The 22,984-nt window shown below is 42.0% G+C and overlaps 1 protein-coding gene across 4 annotated transcripts in view; it reads right to left on the reverse strand.

Annotated features, from left to right (window-relative positions):
- Positions 1 to 8,497: 8,497 nt before the first annotated feature.
- LOC132830705 (protein AF-10-like) overlaps positions 8,498 to 22,984 on the reverse strand; it is a 189,277-nt gene continuing 174,790 nt past the window's right edge. For 3 of the 4 annotated variants that reach the window (XM_060848525.1, XM_060848523.1, XM_060848521.1), the window contains 3 exons: positions 19,538 to 19,646; positions 16,458 to 16,661; positions 8,498 to 15,639 (listed from right to left, as the gene is read on the reverse strand). In XM_060848525.1, the coding sequence (XP_060704508.1) occupies positions 15,604 to 15,639; positions 16,458 to 16,661; positions 19,538 to 19,646 (349 nt within the window). In that variant the 3' untranslated portion in view covers positions 8,498 to 15,603. The remainder of the gene's footprint in view (positions 15,640 to 16,457; positions 16,662 to 19,537; positions 19,647 to 22,984) is intronic. The other variant, XM_060848522.1, reaches the window with a different exon arrangement.

The following is a 22,984-nucleotide window of genomic DNA, read 5'->3' on the forward strand; positions in this document are numbered from 1 at the left end:
CTGCCACAGAAAACAGTCAAGGCTAAAGTGGTGCACAATTTCAAGTAGGTGGGTGTACACTTGGGACTAAAGGGATCAAAGGTTGGGGGAAGAAATGGGAATAAACTATTGAGTTGGATGATCAGACATGACCATAAAGAATAGCAGAGCAGGCTCCAAGTGCCAAATGGCCTACTCCTTTCCTATTCTCGATGCTTTTATGGGTTGAAAGTGTAGATTTATAATATTATCAATGATATTCAGTGAAAACAGAAGAGAAATGAATATGGGAATTGGATAAAAGCACGAAAAGGAAACTTTTTACAGGCTGTGGGGAACGAAGAGGGGATGTGGGATTAATTTGTAGCAGGGAGCTAGTGCATACAGGAAAGGTTGAATAGCCTCCTGCACACTATCATTCTAGGAATTGTTTTTTAAATTCTGCATAATGGCAGAACTCAGTTCAGATCACTCAGTTAGTGTTGTGTTTGGTCATTAGAGAAAGATGCTAATTTATATTTTGCTTTTCATGACACTAGGATCTTCCAAAGTGCTTTACAGAAAATGAAGTCATTTTGAAGTGTAATCACTGTTTTAATGTTGGAAACACACCATCCACTTTGCACACAGTAAGCTCCCACAGAGATGTAATAATGGCCAAATAATCTGTTTTTGTGATGTTGCTTGGTGCATAAGTATTGTCTAGGTCACAGGGGATATATTCCCTACTTTCCTTTGAAATTGTTCAATGCAATCTCTTAATTCCACTTAAGAAAGTGGAAGGACTTTGGTTTAACATTTCAATTGGAAAGTGGCATCTCTAATTATGTAGCACTCAGTACTGCACTGGAGCATTAGCTAAGATAATATATCTCTAGAATGGGACTTGGAGCAAGACCATTTTTTTGTAACAATAAAGGAAAAGAAAATCACATTAATTTAATTCTAACACCTCAAATGGATCAATTTAGTTAATCAGTCACATCATATGACATTAAGTCAGCAAGCTCAGACATTTCCAGCCTGAGTTGTGCTGGTTGCTTTAACTCAATGCACTGCTAACATCATCAAAACTGGTCAGTCTCAAAAAGTCAGTCTGAGTTCTTACCATGGTTCTTCTCCACTCAGTTTGAAACTACAAATACAAGTATGTTGAATAGTCACTGGATTTAAAACGTTAACTCGGCTTTTCTTCCCACACTGCTGCCAGACCTGCTGAGTATCTCCAGCAATTTCTGTTTTTATTCTTAACGTTACTTTATATAGCTTGGTTTAAAGTGTCCTGTCTTGGGACATCTTATTATTTTACAGGTGCTATATAAATAAACATTGTTGCTATTATTAATATTGGGTCAGTATAGTATCTGACTTGACCATGATTCACACGGTAGCCAAATAATCTGCACAAAACATTGCATTCAGAGAGAAAAATATTGACCAATAAACATCTTCAGGCAAACACAGAATTGCAGGGTAAAACAGACAATATACATAAATACATTTTTAAAACCACAATGTAAATGTCATTTTTTGTTAAGTTTGTGAAGTAGATTTTTAAAGTTAAATAATGTCACTGTTACAGCCAGAGTTCATGGAAACAGCAAATTTTGTCCAAATGTTAATTTCAAACGCAGATAACTGAGAGGGCAGTGACTAACTCCTATTTTCATTCATGCCTCATTTGTCAAGATGACGAAGGCCAGTATCAAAGGGCATTACCTCATCTTTATTGGCTGCCTTGCGCAGGGCAGGAGGTTTCTTGAGTAACTGCTGGTAGTTTCAAACCACACCTATTTTTTCTCCATTTATACATTCAGAAGCAAGACCTTGAAATGAAAGATTGTTGCCAGTGCAGAGAGATTCTGAAACAATCGCTTAGTTCAGAGCCAGGAATGAGCAGTGAGTAGGTCCTCAACCAGGAAATCCATGTGGAAGGCATCTTTCAACCTTTACAAATTTTCTCCAACCAAAAGTAACCCTTTGGACGTTTGTAACCTTTACATTTCCCTCCCCTCACTCTGCGAGTTAATGTTAGTTGTTAACAGGTGTCTTTCTCTGAGCAGAAATACTCTGCAGATGCTCATGTCAGTCATTTCCCTTTAGGATGAAAATAGAAGAATTAGAAAATAGAAGAATAGTGAGCTCAGAACTCATGGGAGGCGTGTCACATATCAGTGTATCAGGCGGTTTGACATGACAAGCAGGGTAGTTGAAGCAAATGCACAGAGGCTGGTATCCCATCAACCAAGTCTCCCTTTATTTACGTGTGCACAGTACCCTGACTGTCCAGCCAGCTCTTTGAACTGAGGGGATTCTAAATCCCGTTTATGTATCCTTTTTAAAACCCCCCACGATACTGCCAAACAGCAGTAGTACTTAATCCTCCCCTGCACCCATGTCATGTGCTTGTAGGTGTAGGACACAGTGAAGAAACCAGTACAGAAAACTTTATTCAAATTCCACCATCACAAAGATAAAAACACCTGAGTGGCCAGTTACGAGCAGTGTCCATGGTGCTCACCTTTTCCTGAAAATCCCACTTATATTTTTCTTCCCAATTTACAGATGTCTGTCTTACAAATGCTCATACTTATGATTGTGAGCCCTTACAGGAGTGTAATTTTAAAAACTCAACTTATCAACATTTCCCGTACTTTTGATCAGCTGTTGTATATTGTCCTGAATGGTGTTCTGACTTACAAACAAATCACCTTGCCAACAGCCTCCAGATCAGAACCTGTTTACCACCTGGAGACTACCTGTTACCTAACCTGGCAATAGGTCAGTCTCTTCAGGAAAGAAGGAGGAGAGTAAGGGAAAGGAAACAAAATGAGGAAAGAGTTAGAGAAGCAGTTTGTTGTTGGGTAATGAAATAACTCCACTGAGGCTGGTATCCCATCACCAAGTCACCCTGTATTTACACCTGAATAGTACTTGAAACTGGTCCAGCTTCCTCAGAGCCAGCTCTGAGTGAACGGAACCTGAGATTCTCCTTTTTTTTTGCACCCATGTTGTGTGTGTGCAGGTGTGAGACACAATGAAACACAAGTGCATAAGTCTTTAATCACCTGATTTTTTCTTTTAGTTTCTTTTCTACTTCAGTTTTTTTTCTTTTACCCCCCAACACTACCACCTAACTGCGGTAGTGCTTATTTATTCCCCAGCACTCATCTTGTGTGTGTGCAGGTATGAGACACAGTGAAAAACAACAAGTGTATAAGTCTTTAACCACCTGTTTATTTTTTTCTTTTTTTTGCTGTGTGATCAAACACTACTGTTTATTTTTTCTTTCCTTTTTCTTTTTTTTATTTTGTTGTTTTTTCTTTTTTTATTAACCCCCACACTACCGCCTAACTGTGGAATCACCTGTTTATTTTTTTAATCAAACTGATCTCCATTTTTCTTTTTTTTAAAAATTGTTTTTATTAACCCCCACACTACCGCCTAACTGCGGAACCACCTGTTTATATCGGTCATATCTGGCATCCTGATTGGCCCGGATTGCCAGTGCCAATCAAGGATCTAGTAGTCAATGTGATCTACCTGGTTTCAATAACTGAAGAGGTGTAGAATTAAGGACACATGAATAGATGACATCAAACTTAATGAGAAGACAAAGCCACTGAGTTCCTTGCATTGGTTGTTGATATTCATTGGGGTGGGCAGGGAAAAGGAATTTATAGAGATGGATGGCACATATAGCAGAAACCACAGCAGACACAAACAAGCTTTCCAGCCTTGACATATCGTCGCAGTAGATTCTAGATTCCTCTAACATCAACATCAACATCATCATCTTAACCTCATTCCACTCCTTTCTTCCTCATGTGCATATGTAGCTTCCCTTTATACCAGTGCTTACTGAGCCTGTTCCCACAGTAACCCCATTCCAAGGCTTGAAGACCAACCTAACCTCTTAGTGAACTGTGCGAGCGGGAAAACAGCTATTTCATCTTGTGGGGAGAGGGTGTAGTTTGGCCAGTGCTGCCTTGGAACTCTTAACTCTACTCGGAATCTCAAACCACTCTGGGAAGACCCGTCTTAAATGTATTGAGGCTAATTGTCTGTAGTATAGCTATGGTTGGGGGTTCATATTCTCACTGCTTTGTGGGTTAAGAATATTGTCCTGAATTCCCGTTTGGATTTATTAATAACTATCTCAAGAGCTCCTCAAGCTGAAATACTTCTCAAAATCTATATAAGGTTGAAGAACCTCTAATAGATAAAACTGTAGCCTTGCCTTTTGTGGTGGACCACCAACTTTTCCTGTATGTTACAACTTCTATGTTCTGGTGAAGCCTTTACGAACCTTCTCTAGCATATCTACATCTCATCTTGTCTATGGTGCTACTATCTCTTCTCAAATACTCTTTTCTTGATTATTTTAAATCTAGTAGGTAACGGCTTATGATTGGTTTCTCTGGCACGTCAAGTAGTGACAAATCCCAAGGGTATCTTTGCTTGCAAGGTTTCAACTCTTTAAATTCTAGAAAAAAAACAGGCCTAATTTGTATTATCTCTGCTCATAACTCCTTAAATCTAAGTATCACTTTGATAAATCAATGCTGTATTCTCCCTATGACCAATATATTCTTTCTAAGGTATGGTGCCCAGATTTGCTCACAATACTCCAAGTGCAGTCATAGATGTACAGCATGGAAACAGATCCTTCCGTCCAACCCGTCCATGCCAACCAGATATCCCAACCCAATCTAGTCCCACCTGCCAACACCCGGCCCATATCCCTCCAAAACCTTCCTATTCATATACCCATCCAAACGCCTCTTAAATGTTGCAATTGTACCAGTCTCCGCCACATCCTCTGGCAGCTCATTCCATACACGTACCACCCTCTGTGTGAAAAAGTTGCCCCGTAGCTCTCTTTTATATCTTTCTCCTCTCACCCTAAACCTATGCACCCTAGTTTTGGACTCCCCGACCCCAGAGAAAAGACATTGTCTATTTATCCTATCCATGGCCCTCATAATTTTGTAAACCTCTATAAGGTCACCCCTCAACCTCCGACACTCCAGGGAAAACAGCTCCAGCCTATTCAACCTCTCCGTATAGCTTAAATCCTCCAACCCTGGCAACATCCTTGTAAACCTTTTCTGAACCCTTTCAAGTATCACAACATCTTTCCAACAGTGGCCGAACCAATTTCCTGTACAGCTACAACATGACCTCCCAACTCATGTACTCAATACTCTGACCAATAAAGGAAAGCATACCAAACGCATTCTTCACTAACCTATCTACCTGCGACTCCACTTTCAAGGAGCTGTGAACCTGCACTCCAAGGTCTCTTTGTTCAGCAACACTGCCTAGGACCTTACCATTAAGTGTATAAGTCCTGCTAAGATATGCTTTCACAAAATGCAGCACCTCACATTTATCTGAATTAAACTCCATCTGCCACTTCTCAGCCCATTGGCCCATCTGTCAAGATCCTATTGTAATCTGAGGTAACCTTCTTTGCTGTCCACTACACCTCCAATTTTGGTGTCATCTGCAAACTTACTAATTGTACCTCTTGTGCTCACATCCAAATCACTTATGTATATGACAAAAAGTAGAGGACCCAGCATCGATCCTTGTGGCACTCCACTCGAACTAAGGTTTTGCAGCATGACATCTACCTCCTTTTATTCCTGTCCTCTAGATGTGAAAACCAGCATTATTCTATCTGTGGCAGTGGAGACAGATGAAGAGAAGGTGAGATCAGATGTGGCGTGACTCAAACCCATGCCCCAGAATGTTAGCCTGGGGCTCTGGATTAATAGTTCAATGACATTACCACAATGCCAGGACCTCACCCATTATCAGCTAACAGTAAAGCAAAGTCAATATGTCAATTCAGTCATCCAGGGCCCTTAGTTTGGGAATTAACAATATATTATAGTGAATCATAGTCAATGGTGCTCATGAGCAGGAACAGCAAAGTGAAGATGATGGGGAAACCTGGAGTTTCTGCTCTGAGAGAAGCAGAGATGGACACCTCAAAGACCAGAGTTATATTCTTAGTCAAAGGATATTCAATCTTAATCTTGACTGGACAGCAAGAAGGCAAAGCAGGAGTAACTTATTGGAGTTGGGAGCAGCTTGATTTCAGGAAGGGGAGAATGTAGTAAAAGGATAGTGAGAAAAAGGGGTGAAAGTTACACACTCAGGTCTGAAACATGTAATAGACATAAAGAGGGTGATAGAGTCCAGAGGATGTTCTGGTCATCAAATGGGTGATATTCTTTTACTCCAGGCCCCAGCTGTATGAAAGATTGTTGCATTTTATTGATACAGTACCTTACTGTATCAATAATTGTCAAATTTTAATAACTGTCAAACCAGTGGAACAGACACTGAAGCATTAGCTCATTCTTTTCATGAAATAAATCTCACACTAACTGTCTCTGACATTTCTAGCTCTGCTCAGGCTAAAGAATTTAGAATTTAGTTAGTTAGAAATTAGTCAGAATTTATTGTGTTTCAAGCTTCACAGCACTAGGGACCCAGCTTTGATCGCAGTCTCAGGCAACTGTCTGTGTGGAGTTTGCATATTCTCCCTGTGTCTGTGTGGGTTTCCTCCCACAATCCAAAAATATGCAGGGTAGGTGGTTTGGCTGTGTTAAAGTGCCCATAGCATTAGGTGCATTAGTCAGAGGAAATAGGGGAATGGGTTTGGATGGGTTACTCTTTGATGGGTCAGTATGGACTTGCTGGGCTGAAGAGCCTGTTTCCACGTAGTAGGGATTCTAAGAGAAGCTGACTCTGTGACACGGTGTAACACAGCGTCTTCATTATTTTTGTAACAGTACACAAGGACAATTGATCAAACTAGCTGAGACCAATCCTAATTGTTGCTGTATGTGCTCAGGCATAACAATTTACTTAATATTAAGTAAATGTCAACAAAAACCTAGATAAACTGGATGATGGGATGAGACCCATAAGGTTCAACCAAATACCTGTGTATGAGATATACTGGATGTCATTTAAGGGTAAGTCCATCAGGCTTCAAGTTCTCCTTGTCACCATCAGAAAGATAGCAGTGGCTTGTGTGGAGTTACAGATGAAAGATTAGTTTAGATCACAAAGGGATCACATTAGGAGAGTTCTGGCTAATGTTCAGGCTTCAGGTACAATCCTGAATATAAGAGAAATTTAGCGAGTTAAGGGATATCCCCTCTTATTTAAATTAATCCAAGCCTGGATAATGACTACTTGTGGAATCTCTACAGTGTGCAAGGAAGCCATTTGGCCCATCCAGTCCACACCAAACCTTTGAAGAGCATCCCACTCCCCAACCCATGGCCAATCCACCTTACTGGCACATGTTTGGACAGTGAGAGTAAACCAGAACACCCAGTGGTCAAGGCTGGAATTGAACCTAGGTCCCTGGCACCATAAGGCAGCAGTGCTAACCACTAAGCTACCATGCCACCCTAATAGGAGAGGAGAAAAGAAATTGTATTTACATTGAGCTGTCCAGTGGTGAAAAGTAGAAATGCTTCACAGCTAACAAAATACTTTTCAAATGTAGTCACTGTTATAAAGTAAGAGACATGGAAATTAATGTTCATTCACCAGTGTGGTGTTCTGTAATTATCTGGTTAGTTAAGTCTGACTGTGTGACGTACTGACGACACACAGCAAACATCATTGCAAGTAGTTAATGCAATTTTATGAAAGCTTGCTTGCTTTCGCAGCCTGGTGGCATGATGAAACCACAGGAAGAGGTCTATTAAACAGAGTTGAAATTTTCATTACCTCAGCAGATGCTGCAATTATTCTTTATCAGCACAAAATCAAGAATATTTGAACAATCACCTTTTGTTGTGATGTGGATTTAGGGATGAATATTGGTCAAGATAATCAGGATAACTCCTCTGGTGATAAGTGACAGATGATCAATGCTATGTATCAAGCAAAGAGGGCCTTAGTTTAATGTCGCATTTGAAAGACTTCCTTTCTGACAGTGCAGCACTTTAGATTAGATTAGACTTACAGTGTGGAAACAGGCCCTTCGGCCCAACAAGTCCACACCGACCCGCCGAAGCGCAACCCACCCATACCCCTACATTTACCCCTTACCTAACACTATGGGCAATTTAGCTTGGCCAATTCACCTGACCCGCACATCTTTGTGACTGTGGGAGGAAACCGGAGCACTCGGAGGAAACCCACGCAGACACGGGGAGAACGTGCAAACTCCACACAGTCAGTCGCCTGAGTCGGGAATTGAACCCGGGTCTACAGGCGCTGTGAGGCAGCAGTGCTAACCACTGTGCCACCGTGCCGCCCACTTCTCCAATACTGAAGCACCAATCTAGATTAAGTGCTCAAATTTCATGCAGAGGGAATCAAATCCATAAGTTTTCATTTAGAGGTGAGCCCACTAGTATCTTGAGGTGTAGCTGACACCAAAATAGACAAAATGGAGACGACACCGAAACAAATAAGCAAGATAAAATATTTTCATTTTTTGAACAATTTGCTTTTTAGTAAAAACGTAATCCTTCATAGTAAAATATCTCTCTTACATTTACTCAATTCACATGTTGCACACAGGCAACATGACCATCAGCAACAGTTCTGTGTATAATTGTAAAGTTATTTTAAAAAAAAACAAATAAATAAACCCAGACAGATAAATCTCTTTCTAAGGCAAAATGTTCCCATAGAAATATTACAAATGAGAATATTTAGTTTTTTTTTTGTTTTTTTTCTACTTTTGACAAATAATATTTGAAATGAGTTTATTTACAAATTGAATGAAGCACCTGTACAATTTCTACTCAGAGTTACGAACATCAGACTATTTAAGAAAAATGCATGAGCGCACAGGGTGCAGCCAGAGAACAATCCTTTCATTCCTTGTCTTGATCGGGCTGTGGATTTCTCCCTCAAATGTGATTTGCACCTCTGCAGATGCTTGATGGGCTACCTACTCATGCAAAATAGTGCGTGATCCGTGAGGGAGGGGGTCGGACAGCAATTCAACTGTGGAAAGCTTCGCCATTGAGCAATCCCATCCTCCTCCCAATGGTCACTCATGAATGTTTCTTCTGATGGGAGGTCATTGTGTCTGAGGCAAGAACCCTCTGGATTGTGCACGAGAGAAATTGCAGCATCCCGCCATCTGCGTGCCAACTACAACTAGCTGACTGGACAGATGAGTCACACGCACACCTGGAAGATTCCAATTGTGGGTGACCCAAGTTACACACTGGGCATTGTACCAAGTCATGGTGGGTGTTACATTATCCTAAGATAAGCCTCTACACAAGTTTAACAAGTTGAACGTTAAAAACATTTTTTTAAAAAATGCATGGTACATTTTATAAATGCTCTGTAATCTAAAAGGAGACATTTTTACAATGATGCTTGTCTTCAATTATTTACATTACTTGCACAGAATCCTGATGCTACACCATGTGTCGAATTGTCTGTAGCTACGGTTTAACACCGGTTTATATGAAATGCTACAAACTCTACCAAAAACAGTGAAACCAGTTTACAGTGTGCCACATGACGGTCAATCACAAGATGCCCACCGCTCCCACATTTAAAAAGTGCATAGGAAAACAAATAACAAATTATAATGGAGACCAAAACTAGGTCATCCAAATCAATCCCCACTCTGATACTTTCATTATTAAATCATCTATTTCTAAAAAAAACCCAAACAATCAGAATCATTGTGAACCAAACAGACATGTGGTATTGACCAAATTGATAGTTATCATGTTCCTGATAACATATGCTGCCTGCAAACATGTCTCATCATTTAGAGCCTGACCACGCATGTTACCGCTCTGCCTGGTACAGGTGAGCCAGCCAAATCTGATTAGACATATTCCTGGAGGTTACATTTCGTGACCTCCAAACTCAAACTGCCCCTCTATTTTCCCACCACAAGGTTTTGGATAAGTCCACCCCCCCCCTGTGATGCTCCCTTTCCCCAGCCAATTGGAGAAAGAAACAGGCTCTTTACTATTCAATTGGACGATTCTTGACTCTGGTGACGGAGTTTCACCTCACTCAGTTTCCAAGACTTTTGCAACTACATAAAGCAAAAAAAAATCAAAGAAAATTGGATAAATAAATTCAAAAAGTTTTACTTTAATGCTCCTATTATTTTTCTCAGGAGTCACACTCATAGCAGTGTCCTAGGATTAACTACAATTCCTGGACCCATCCTAGACCCAAGTTACACTGAAGCAAATCATAATGAAACTCAGTATCACTAGGTCAAAATGCTGAAACTCCCTTCCTAATAGCACTCTGAATGTATACCCCAAGGACTGCAGCAGTTCGAGAAGACAGCTCAACACCATCTTCTCTTGGGAAATTAGGGATGATCAATAAATGCTGGACTAACTAGCAACATCCACATGCCATGAACAAATTTTCAAAGACCCTTTTTCATTAGAACAGCTTAATGATTCAGATGCACTACGCATGTGGAAGGAAGCTTCCCTTAATTATCGCTCAAGTTTCATTCCTTTTGGTATAAACATTAAACACCTCCACACAAAATCGCACTAACATTAGTTCGTCATTGGGATAATGAAGTATAGGTTACATTACTTCCACACACAAAAGGTTATTATCATTACATGATTGATTTGCATTGTTTTACTTAGAAAGTAAACAAAAAACGTAAGGGCGTGGAATGCCCTGCCTGCCAATGCAGTTAACTCAGCCACATTAGGGGCATTTAAACAGTCCTTGGATAACCATATGGATAATGAGAGGATAGTGTGGGGGATGGGCTTAGATTAGTTCATAAATTGGAGCTACATAGAGGGCTGAAGGACCTGTTCTGCTCTGTATTGTTTTAAAGGGCAATTTATCCATGTTCTTTGTCAAAAATTGAAACAATAAGAGTTTTGATTTGTCAGCAAAGTACATCAGGGATCCAACTCCGAATTGTTAAACTGGGTTCGTAAACACATGACACTCTGAGCACTATGAAATATTCAAATAGCTAACGAGAAAGATAGCACTCATTTAATTATGAAATGATCCACCGGACTTGATTCAAAACTAATGCTATTGATGGCAAGATGGTAGAAGCAGAGACAGCATACAATTTTCTTACAGCTTATTTCCACTTGAAGGGGTTAAGGTCTCTTGTACAGATACATATGTGCCCTTCATAGTAGCAGCTGTGAGATGATGATCAAGTGTAAGATCCCCTTTTACTTTGATCCTGCCCGCGCCCCACCACAACTTCAATAATTACAGTCTTCCAGAACAATTCAATGCCCAACTGTTGCCTAGCTGTTGATAAGATTGAGACCAAGGGTCGACTCTCAGTCTTGGGAAGGGGCAAACAAAAATTGATAATTTTTACAAAAGTGAGTGTGTGACACTGAAAGCGATAAACTCTGCACTTTCCAGCTCTCTTTTAATTTAATAGTGTCTTGTCAGCTTATAGAATTCAACCACTGACACTCACCTCCATATACCACATCTCCTAGTCACAACATCCCAATATCCAGCAACGCCCCTCGCCCCCACTCCCCAACAACACAACCCCAATATTCTTGCCAATAATTCTGAAGGAACAACACAGAACTCATCCAATCAATCGAAGTTAAACAGAAGTCCAGTGTCTCAGATATAACCCTTTAATCAAAGTGTAATTTAAAGTGGACAGGCCATTACAGAATGGGCTGGCTGGTGTTACCAACACCACATGGCTGGGTTAATGTGTGAGAGAAATTCAACTGTTTGAACCCCAATTATTTAGGCAATTGCAAAGAATGGAAGATAGTTAAGGATCCTAAGAAAACATAGCTTTCTTGAATACAAGTTAAACTTTTTTTTAAACTGGAAGTTTTCTATCAATATAAAACCAAGAAGATTTAATTGACTGCCTTCCTCATTTACAGGATGAACCACACAAACTGCTTCTTCATTATTGCAGCGTCCCTCAATAGCACCCACAGTTTTGTACAGTTCCTGTGTATTTTATTTACAAAGGTTTCTGAATAAAGCTGTTTTTTTAAAATATATCTATCAAAATTGCTTTTCTTGAGAAACACTGGAAGTTCCTTTGGCAGAAATTGCCACACTCCAAATGACCCTTTTAGCATGTTGAGCAGAAATTGGGATGCATTTCACTGGAGTTGCCAACTCCACTCGGACTTTTTCCTGGAGGCTTCATTCCTGGATCTCCAGCCTCCAAACTGCCTGCCTCCAAGTTCCCACCATTGGCCGCTTGACAGGTCCATCATGGTGACTGCCCACCTTCCCATTGCCAATAGGAAAGCTAATATCCTGTGTGTTACCCAATCGAGTGATTCTTGACCTTTCGATCAACAGTCCTTTATTCCCATGTCCAAGATTGCTTTGATAGTTAGTATGCAAGTAAAATTAATTTGGAGAAAAAAAATTTGTTGCTTCCTATGAATTTTCTGTCCCCCTCCCCCACCAAATTTGCATGCAACCTTGAATAATCCTGGAGACTTCAAGGCAATCCTGGAGGGTTGGCAATTGTGCTAGGTCCCTCATTAACCTGAAGGATGATGGCAAGAGAAGAGGAAGTATACTGTCAGCTATACTTAGCATCATTCTAAACATCTATAGGGCAGAGTTTATTCATGCTTCCAACTGCAACAGCATGAGATCAAAACCGACTGGGAATTTTCCACTGGATTGGGGCAGCACAGTGAAAAGCTCAGGAAGAAATTATTCTCAATCAATGATGCATAGCAGTCTGATTTCCATATAAAGTGCAAGTATTGCAAGACACATCACAAATCAACCTCCCAACCCAGTCCCCAGAACGTATTGGTTCAAATAATCCAAAACCTATCATTGCTAGATGGTCCCATTGGACGGAAATTCTTTCCTGTAGAAACACAAGCCTTTCTTTTCCCTGCTGTAGTTGCTTCTGTTAGTGGACTGCAGCTGTGTTTCTAGTGAAGAAAGCCCACAGTGTGTGCCCTGGGTCTCAGACATTGACCATCACCGAGTAAAGCAAACTCAACAGGTCGACTCAAGGCGTTTTGACAGCAAAACTCAGAAATTAATCAAAAGTCACAAAAATAAGAAAGCATTTGTCCCTTCGTGGACGGAGTCCACCCCAAGTCTGTTGGCACTCATCAACCAGAGATGGATTCGGTTCGTTCTGGCTTGACTGCAATATGGCCACAGACCCAAGTGGTGAGGTGGCTGGAGTCAGTTGACGTGTTGGACACCCAAAGGTCCTCTGTAAGGATGTTTGCGACGGTGGCATGAAGATTCCAGATGTTGACTGTCAGCACAAGATTTACCAGTGATGGAAGAGGAAAATGGCAATTCTGCCGGTCTGACGTTTACTGGCCACAGCAGCTCGGTAACAGGACACAAGCACCAAAAGCGATAACCCACCCCAACATGAGGAAGCTCAGCCATCAGCAAGGTCACACCACGTCAAGTTAAACCATCTGGAACAGTTCAGTCTATTAGCCACCATTGTTCACAGATGGGGCAACAAAATAGCAGGATTTCCTGGTCAGCCAACCAATCATCCTCCCAAGTAGCCACTGGTTTACGGGCGGGCAATGGGATTGGAACTGGTGTGGCTCAGCCAGTTAGAAATGCAATGTCACAGCAGGGAATTATTGAGATAGTAGAATGTCATGGGTTAATTGTAGCTTTGTTCGGATCCAAAGGTCAGCGGGCTTCACCTCCTGAAAGCACCACGGACCTTTGCCAACATGAATAAGAGTGCTCCAGACACCTGATCGTTGGCAGGGCCCCTGAGACTCCCACTCCCTTGGGGCTTCCTCTCAAAGATTCAAGTCTCTAATGGGCCTCCCACACTCCAGGTCCCTACAGGCAGCCTGTAAAACCAGCATCCACACAACATTCAGAAAACGTCCCATTTCTGACCAGCTAAAACTTCAAACCGAACTGACCCAATGTGCGAAACATTCCAGCAACACAGCACAGTCCCAATAGAGACACTGTGGCCAACCAAATGTAGGTCGGTGTCAGGCTGAATTAGCCCTTTCAATGACATTTGAGGATAAGGCGATACAGCTCAGTTTTACTGGTCTAAGCCTGTTGAGGAAAGAGAGAAGTAATGCAAAGGGAAACTATGGCTTCACAGAGGTTAGCATGAAATCTTCGCAGAGAGATGAGTGGACAGTCACAGGACAAATCTGCAACATCAACCATGATCCCATTAAGCCACGGTCTACTCTTCGCGCTCTCTTGTGATGAAGAGCAAATCATGGCGGGAAAACTCAACCAGTCTGAGCTCAGATTGCACAGCAATAAAACAGGTTACAGGTTGCTCAGTGTCTGAAAGAGAAAGTGCAGGTCAGCTTTTGATCGAGATCCTAGGCTAAAACGGACTTTCTCCTTCCGACAGCACACTTCCTAGCTTTATTTCAAGTTTCCATCATACTCAGTGTGAGGAAACCTGGTTTTTCTTATTTTACACATCTTCATTATTTTATTCTCGGCCTCTTGTTCTCGCCTCTCAAGGGCTGCTTCATTTCCTGAATCAGAAGGTTATGTAACATTGGGCTTCTACCAATGCTGGTATGAATTATAAACCACCCAGTGGTGTAAGGGATTGGAGCATCAGTGGGTCAAAACCCTGGAACACAATACTTACCGCACTGGGCAAGCCTGGATTACTACACTTCAAGAAAGCAGCTCACCAACATCTTCTCAAGGAGTAAGGCTACAAATCCCGAATGAACAACATTATATATTAAAAAAAAATCATCCCCCCAACCCCGCACAAAAATATTGCTCATCAAATATCCTCATTATATCAGGCAATATTTCTGGAACTCATGGTGCACATACGAACAGAAGTCTAAACCTGGCACACTTTGGCCTGATGGTTCAAGCTCTCTGAACTCCAGGTATTTCCCACTCATCCAGTTTGGGAAGAAGAAGGAGGAGGAGGAGGAGGAGGAGGAGGAGGAGGGTTACATAGTCCACGTGCAGGGTGCCTTCAGCAGCAACTTACTGTCTTCAGCAAGCCCAAACCATCCTCTGCCTCATAGCTTTGTCTGTTTAAAGATAATAATTCTTCAAACAGTTGTCTGTGTCACATATCGACTGAACACAAATACACACACACATAAACACAAAACAAAAGGAAAAATAAGATGCGATAGCTGACATAGAAGACAATGCCGGGGAAGATACCAAAGATATTGCTAACCACAAGTTCAGACAGATGGATGGTACGCTAAAAGTTTTTCCCATCCTCTGACTCTGTGCCGAGAGGTGGTTCTTTGAAGTCTATACAGCAGCAACATCCATTTTCCTAATTTCCACCACAGTGGCAAACTCAAATTTCCACTGCTTGTGATTCCAATGACTCGCTAGGGAACTGCTGTTCGATTAAAGATACCAAAACATTCCAGTAGCTCCCACACCCCCACTCTGCAAAGAAGCATCATTTGTTGTTTCCCGAGAGGATGCAACGAGTCCTCTTCCTTCCAGGTTATTTCCTTCTGCCTCCATGTGCCAGAGCCCGTCAGTCAGCAGCAGATATCCAAGGCTTTTCAACTCTTGACCCATGGCCTTTGACTTCAAGAGAAGTTGTGAAGGAGAAGGGCCCTGGATCATTGCCCTCAATGCACCATCATGCTGTGCTGCAGGACGTCAGCTCTTCTCTTGATTGACTTTGTCATTCAATCTCTTAAAGTACAAAAAGATGATTATTAAATATCTGCAAGATTCATATTGACACTGTGATTGACTGACAGAACACTCATTGTAAAGCTAGACATGCCAATGTCACTCATTGTCTTTTGGACTGATAGACCTGCACTTTTTAACGAAATGCAACCTACATTATGTCACCGTTAAAAATAAACATTTGTATTAAAAGCAAGTGCATGTAATGCACACTTCCTGTCCACAAGCCCCACTTCCTGATGACAGAGAAGTATGACAGTAAGCCATGACAACAGTTCCTGTTTAATTTTATAACGTCAACTATCCCAATATAGTTGCAAGTGCTAGTCATTAAGGTGTGAGGTTTTGAAATGTCTCTCCAAACTCTTGTCACAATTTTGTATGTTATAAAAAGCTTGCTTATCTGCAGTCAGTCCGTACAATATTGTAGGATTGAGAGTTCAGCAGAGATACACAGCAAACAAAAGGGAAATTGTGCTGTGAGAGGAAAGAGAGGAAAGGGGAAAAAAAAAAGAGAAAAAGACAAAAGAAACTGAGCCAGCATGGAGAGAGGTAAATTGAAGGGAGGACGGGAAAACGAGGAATGAGGGGAAAAGCATGGGAAGAAGGGAAAAGTGAGGGGAGAAGGGAAAAAGAGAGAGAGAAAAAAGAGAAAACAAGATGACAGGGGACACAAGGGGAGAAGGAAAAAGATGTGCAGGACAAAGAGACCATACAAGAGGAGAGGATAAGTACGAGAGAAAAAGAGGGTGTGAGAGAGGGGCTTGGAGGCTGCAGGTGGATTCTGTGCACACAAAGTATGAAAGCTGTCTGCATACCTGTGCTTTCTGTACACTGTTGTCGGTGTGAACAGAAAGGAAAGAGTTATTTGGGCCTGAGTGGACAGGCAGGGACGGAGATCCTTGTAAGAGATTGGTGACGGGGTGTTGTGATGTTCCAGACATCTGTAGCCGCTGGAGCTCACGCTGTCTGTGCTGCTGCTGTTGCTGTTGCATCATCTGATAAATCAATGCTTGCTGGTCCTGAATCAGGATACAGGAGACACCACATATATAAAACCCCTCGAGGTACCATTCAAATGCTGACCAATGTGGTCAAGACTAGAGTTTAAGCTGTCCTGGCAGATTTGCCAGTACAGGATTCCATAACAAAGATCATAAGGTTGTCAAGTTCAAGCTCCAGCCTATTCTGAGCTCAGTGAAGCCATAATACCTTCAATAACACAAGCAACCACTCCTACTGCCACTGATGCTCAGTAGCAGCAGTGTGTACTGTAGGCAAGATGCACTGCAGAAATTTAGCAAAGAATCTTGAACAGCACTTTCCAAATCCATGATCATTACCACCTTTAAGGACAAGAGCAGCATTTACGTAGGAACACCACCACCTGCAAGTTCCTGTCCGAGCCACTCACCATTCCAAATTGGAAATATCACCGTGCCTTCACTATCACTGGATTAAAATCCTGGATCTACCTCCCTAACGGCACTGTGGGTTAACCTACAGCACGTGGATTGCAGCAGTTCAAGAAAGCAGCTCACTACCATATTCTCAAGGGCAACTAGGGACGGGCAATAAGTGTAGCCCAGCGAGTGAAGTCCACACCCCTCAGTGAAGCAAGAAATTACCTTCATGGTTACAAACCATCTGAGTCTGAGTGGTATAATTATTTAGGAATTTACAACACAGGAATTGGCTACTTGACTCAACTGCACTGTGTCAGTGTTGAATGATTCATAACAGCCCCTCCCACTCCTCCTTATCTAACTTGGTCTACAGATTTTCTATGATTCCTGTCTGGTGATTCAGCTCTGTCCAAACGGTCTTGCTGATCTTTACTTTAATCACTCCACCTGAAAAATGAAAGTTCCATGCCTTAACCTCCCTGTTTTTAAAGGTGATTCCCTTGACTTCCTTATTAGGTTTAATAAAGACTGTATCAATGTGTAGGCACTAAATGTTCCCTCTGCAAAACTGGAAATAGCCCTATGCCATTGGACTCAAATCTCTTCATAACGAACTGTATTTGGTTCGTTATTGACCTCAAACGGTCAATTATCTCAGGAGAACAGCTCCAGCCTGTTCAGTTCTTCCTGACAGCTACAACATTTCGAACAACCGTGTAAATCTTCTCTGCTTCTTCTTCAATGCCTGTTTGTACAATGGCTGCTAGATCTCCAACTTTATCTCTTCATCTATGGTAGAGTTCCTCATTCATTCGTTTGTTAAATTCAGACTATTCCCCTGTCCCCTCAGCTGGTCTCCCATCCTTTGTAAACTTTACTCTATCCAGAGCACTGCTGTCTACATCCTAGTTTTCACTAAATCACATCACTCCCATTTTCACTGACCTACATTACTTCCACAACGCAATTTCAAAATTCTCAGTCGAGTGATTACACCCTGTCATGGCTTCACAGCTGCTCCTCCACTTTGTAGTAGATTACAAACTAGTTCTCCCAAATCTCCTCTCTTCCAGGGTCATGTGTAGCACTCCTTTCCAATCCCATTTCCCATCTTGAATGTCACTGGTTTCTGCACTTGTTAAAAAAAACATTATTCATGGCATGTTATCTTCGAGGAGAAAGTGAGGACTGCAGATGCTGGAGATCAGAGCTGAAAATGGCCCTCCTGAAGAAGGGCTCATGCCTGAAACGTCGATTCTCCTGCTCTTTGGATGCTGCCTGACCTGCTGTGCTTTTCCAGCACATTTTCAGCTTCATGGAGTGTTAGCCTCACTGGCCAGACTGATTGGTTCATTTCTAATTACCCAGAGGGCAGTTCAGAGTCAATCATATGGCAGTGAGTCCACAGTCATATGACCATGAGAAATGAACAGGAGCAGGTCATTCAGCCCCTCAACAGATAAGGTCAACAGCTTTCCTTCATATAATGACATTAGTGAACCAGATGGGTTTTTAACGACAATGGCTGCATGATCATCATTAGGCCAGATTTTTATTAAATTCATGTTTTGCCATAAAAATATGCTGGCTAGGCTGGGACTTTCTTCACTGGAGTGTAGGAGGTTGAGGGATGATTTTATAGACGTTCGTAAAATCATGGGACACATAGATAAGGTGAATAGCAAGAGTCCATTCCCTAGGGTAGGGACGTTCAGAACTAGGTGGCATATTTTTAGGTTGAGAGGAGAAGGTTTTAAGGAGGAAATGAGGGGTAATTCTTTCACACAGAGGGTGGCTCATACATGTATTTAACTGCCAGAAGTGGTGGTGGATGCAGGTACAGTTACAACATTTAAAAGGCATTTGGATAGGAACATGAATAGGAGAGGTTTGGAGGGTCATGGCCAAACACAGGGAAAATGGGACTAGTTTAGTTTGGGAACATGGTCGGCATGGACTAATTGGGCCAAATGGTCTGTTTCCGCACTGTATGACTCTATAACACATGACCCCAGAAAAATAGCCCAGATTATTTAACCAGTGACATAACCACTATGCCACCATCTTTTCCTTAGCACCCTACTTGGCATTTCTACACCCATCTACCTCTCCAACTCTCTCTCCTCCCACTGAAACAGCGCCTTAAAGGTCAGTATTTTGGCCAATCTTTATTTCACCCATCTTAGCCTTTCCCCTAATACCATCACACTTGGCTCCATGTCTCGTTTTTCCACAAAGCCTTGGTGAAAGTTGGCTTGTTTTAGCAAGCCACAGAGATGAAGGTGGGAATGGTTTATTGACCTACAAATGTTATCAACAAGGAGCTCACTCGGGGTGTGACAAGGGTCAGATCTAGAATAAAGCACCCGTGACTGTTTCAGTCACCCGACTGCGTTTTGGCAACGTTTTCCCAAACAGCATGAATAACCAATCCCATGACCGTGAGTCAGATTTCCGACGAGTTCCAAACTAAGAAATGCACCGAATCTTACCGGAGTGAGCTGCTGAGAGGTCAGTAGCTGTTGTAACTGCTGCTGCTGTTGCTGTTGGTACAGGAACTGTCTTTGTTGGTCAGGTATTTGGCCCACTCTGGAGACGCTGCTGCATGGACACAGAGAAAATCCTCAGCATTTCAGTGAGAAAGACAAAGTGATAATATTAACAGGCTCAGCCTGGGTGCATGACATATCTGACTGCAACAACACAAGTGTGGAGTTTGGAGAGAGTTTAACTGTTTGTAATGACATTGAACAATGGTTCTGGCATTGCAGAGACGTCAGGTGCCCGAGCCAGACTTCCTTCAGCGAAGGACTCAGAAGACAAATAAAAAAAAAATATGAAAGTGATTGTGAAGGTGGGAAGTGAAAGGGTAAGATAGGATTGATGAAGAGAAAATGGAGGGAAAGGGAGTGAGGGGTGATGAGCAAGTACAGACGGCAGGAACAGCAAGTTTGAATGGAGGAGTGCAATGGAAAGCGAGGGAGAGTGAGGACATGAAAAAGAAGATGACAGCAAGAGAGTGTGTGTGTGTGTGTGTGTGTGTGTGTGTGAGAGAGAGAGAGAGAGAGAGAGAGAGAGAGAGGAAGAGCGCACACGTGCTTTATTATGGAACTCAATATTCTTTGCCATTAGCTGTTACTATTTCAGCCAAATATCCTGTTGGTCCTAGACTATTTACTGAGCCCATTAAAATGTATAAATGATCCAAATGACAAAACAAGAGCTTTGTCACAGTTCAAAAAATGATTGGAGAACATTAAATTCCCACCAAGCACTTGAAATCACCAGCTACACGCCCTTTCTACAACACTCCTGTAAAGCCACCAACAGAACAATTTTCATTACCATTCTCTGCTCTGCCCCTCATCCAGACACACAAACAAAACAATGCAACAAGAAACAAAATTAGCTGTGCGCCAATATGATAAGGACTAAAAGGAATTCTTCTTTTTTCCCTGCAAGTGTTGGAGTGCAAAGTGTTATGGGGTGTCCATCCAGTGCAGCACATCAGCACAACTACCCTAATTCTGAGGGTGAGAACCTCACCTCTCAATCAAAATGTTGCAGAGTTCAAAATCCACTGCAAACCCTTGAATGGTTGATGCTGTCAGTTGTATAATAATTCAGATGAGGTATCAAATAGAGATCCTGTCTGTTTGCGTTAGTGTAAGACATATGAATGATCTCTCATATAATTCTAAGTTCAGCAGTGGAGTTCTCCCTGGTGCATGGTCAAGATTTATTCCTGAATCAACATCAATCTGCTCAATTATTATGAGGTGAGAGCTTGCTGTACACAAAGTAACTGCATAATGTTTCAACATTTCAATTGTAACTACACTTTAAAGCTACTTCAACGGCTTTGTGATGTTTGGAGTTTGTTAAATGCACTAAACAGAATTTGGTCTTTAAATGGGAAAACTTTTGATAAAAAACAATGACACTGATTTTGAAGTAACAACTTTTAAAGCACTGAACTATTTTGGAATTATGTTGAATGTATGTTTGAATTTAAAATAGACTATGATTTGATAAGTTGAGAAGAGACCAGCTTCCCCCGGCTCTCACCCCTTTCAAAGGCAGAGCAACTCCAACAACTTGCATCTATATAGCACCCTTCAACACAACGTGCTTCTTGGCAGTATTTTCAGATACAATTCGACACCAAAGGAGATCATAGAGTACAGCACTGAAACAGACTCTTTGGTCCAACTTGTCCATACTGGTCAGATATTCCAACCTAATCTAGTCCCATTTGCCAGCACTTGGCCCATATCCCTCTGAACCCTCCCTATTCATATAGCCATCCTGATGCCTTTTGCATGTTGAAATTGTACCAGCCTCCAACACTTCCTCTGGCAGCTCGTTCCATACACGCACCCCCCTCTGCATGAAAAAGTTGCCCCTTAGGTCTCTTTTATATCTTTCCCCTCTCACCCTAAACCTATTCCCTCTAGTTCTGGACTCCCCACCTCAAGGAAAAGACTTTGTATATTTATCCTATCCATGCCTCTCATGATTTTATAAACCTCTATAAGGTCACCTCCGACACTCTAGGGAAAACAGCCCCAGCCTATTCAACCTCTCCCTATAGCTCAAATCCTCCAACCCTGGCAACATGCTTGTAAATCTTTTCTGAACCCTTTCAAGTTTCACAACATCCTTCTAATAGGAAGACCAGAATTGCACGCAATATTCCAAAAGTGGCCTAACTAATGCCCTAGGCAAAAGTGAGGACTGCAGATGCTGGAAAGCAGAGTTTAGATTAGAGTGGTGCTGGAAAAGCACAGCAGGTCAGGCAGCATCGGAGGAGCAAGAAAATCAGCATTTCGGGCAAAACCCCTTCATCAGGAATAACTAATGCCCTGTACAGCCGCAACATGACCTCCCAACCCCTACACTCAATGTTCTGACCAATAAAGGAAAGCATACCAAACACTTTCTTCACTATCCTATCTACCTGCGACTCTACCTTCAAGGAGCTATAAACCCACACTCCAAGGTCGCTTTATCAGCAACACTCCCTAGAACCTTACCATTAAGTGTATAAGTCCTGCTAAGGTATGCTTTCCCAAAATGCAGCACATCGCATTTATCCGAATTAAACTCCTTTTGCCAATCCTCCGCCCATCTGCTCAAGATCCCATTGTAATCGGAGGTAACCTTCTTCGTTGTCCGTTACACCTCCAATTTTGGTGTCACCTGCAAACCTACTAACTATATCTCTTATGCTCACATCCAAATCATTTATATTAATGACAAAAAGTAGAGGGCCCAGCACCGATCCATGTAGCTCTCCACTGGTCACAGGCCTCCATTCTGAAAAACAACCCTCCACCACCACCCTCTGTCTTCTACCTTCGAGCCAGTTCTGTATCCAAATGGCTAGTTCTCCCTGTATTCCATGAAATCTAACCTCGCTAATCAGTCTCCCATGGAGAACCTTGTCAAATGCCTTACTGAAGTCCATGTGGTCCGCGCCCATCACACTGCCCTCATCAAGGCAGAGTTACTTTTTCAAAAAAACTCAATCAAGCTTGTGAGACATGATTTCCCACGCACAAAGTCATGCTAACTATCCCCAATCAGTCCTAGTCTTTCCAAATACATGTACATCCTGTCCCTCAGGAGTCCCTCCAACAACTTGCCCACCAACATCAGGTTCACTGGTCTATAGCTCCCTGGCTTGTCCTTATCACCTTTCTTAAATAATGGTACCATGTTTGCCAACCTCCAGTCTTCTGGCACCTCACCTGTGACTACTGATGATACAAATATCTCAGCAAGGTGCCCAGCAATCACTTCCCTAGCTTCACACAGGGTACTAAGCTACACCTGATCAGGTCCTGGGGATTTATCCACCTCAATGCTTCTCAAGACATCCAGTACTTCCTCCTCTGTAATATCGACATTTTTCAATAGTCACCATTTATTTCCCC

This window comes from Hemiscyllium ocellatum, chromosome 32, assembly GCF_020745735.1.
Source record: "Hemiscyllium ocellatum isolate sHemOce1 chromosome 32, sHemOce1.pat.X.cur, whole genome shotgun sequence".
In the NCBI taxonomy this organism is placed as follows: domain Eukaryota; kingdom Metazoa; phylum Chordata; class Chondrichthyes; order Orectolobiformes; family Hemiscylliidae; genus Hemiscyllium; species Hemiscyllium ocellatum.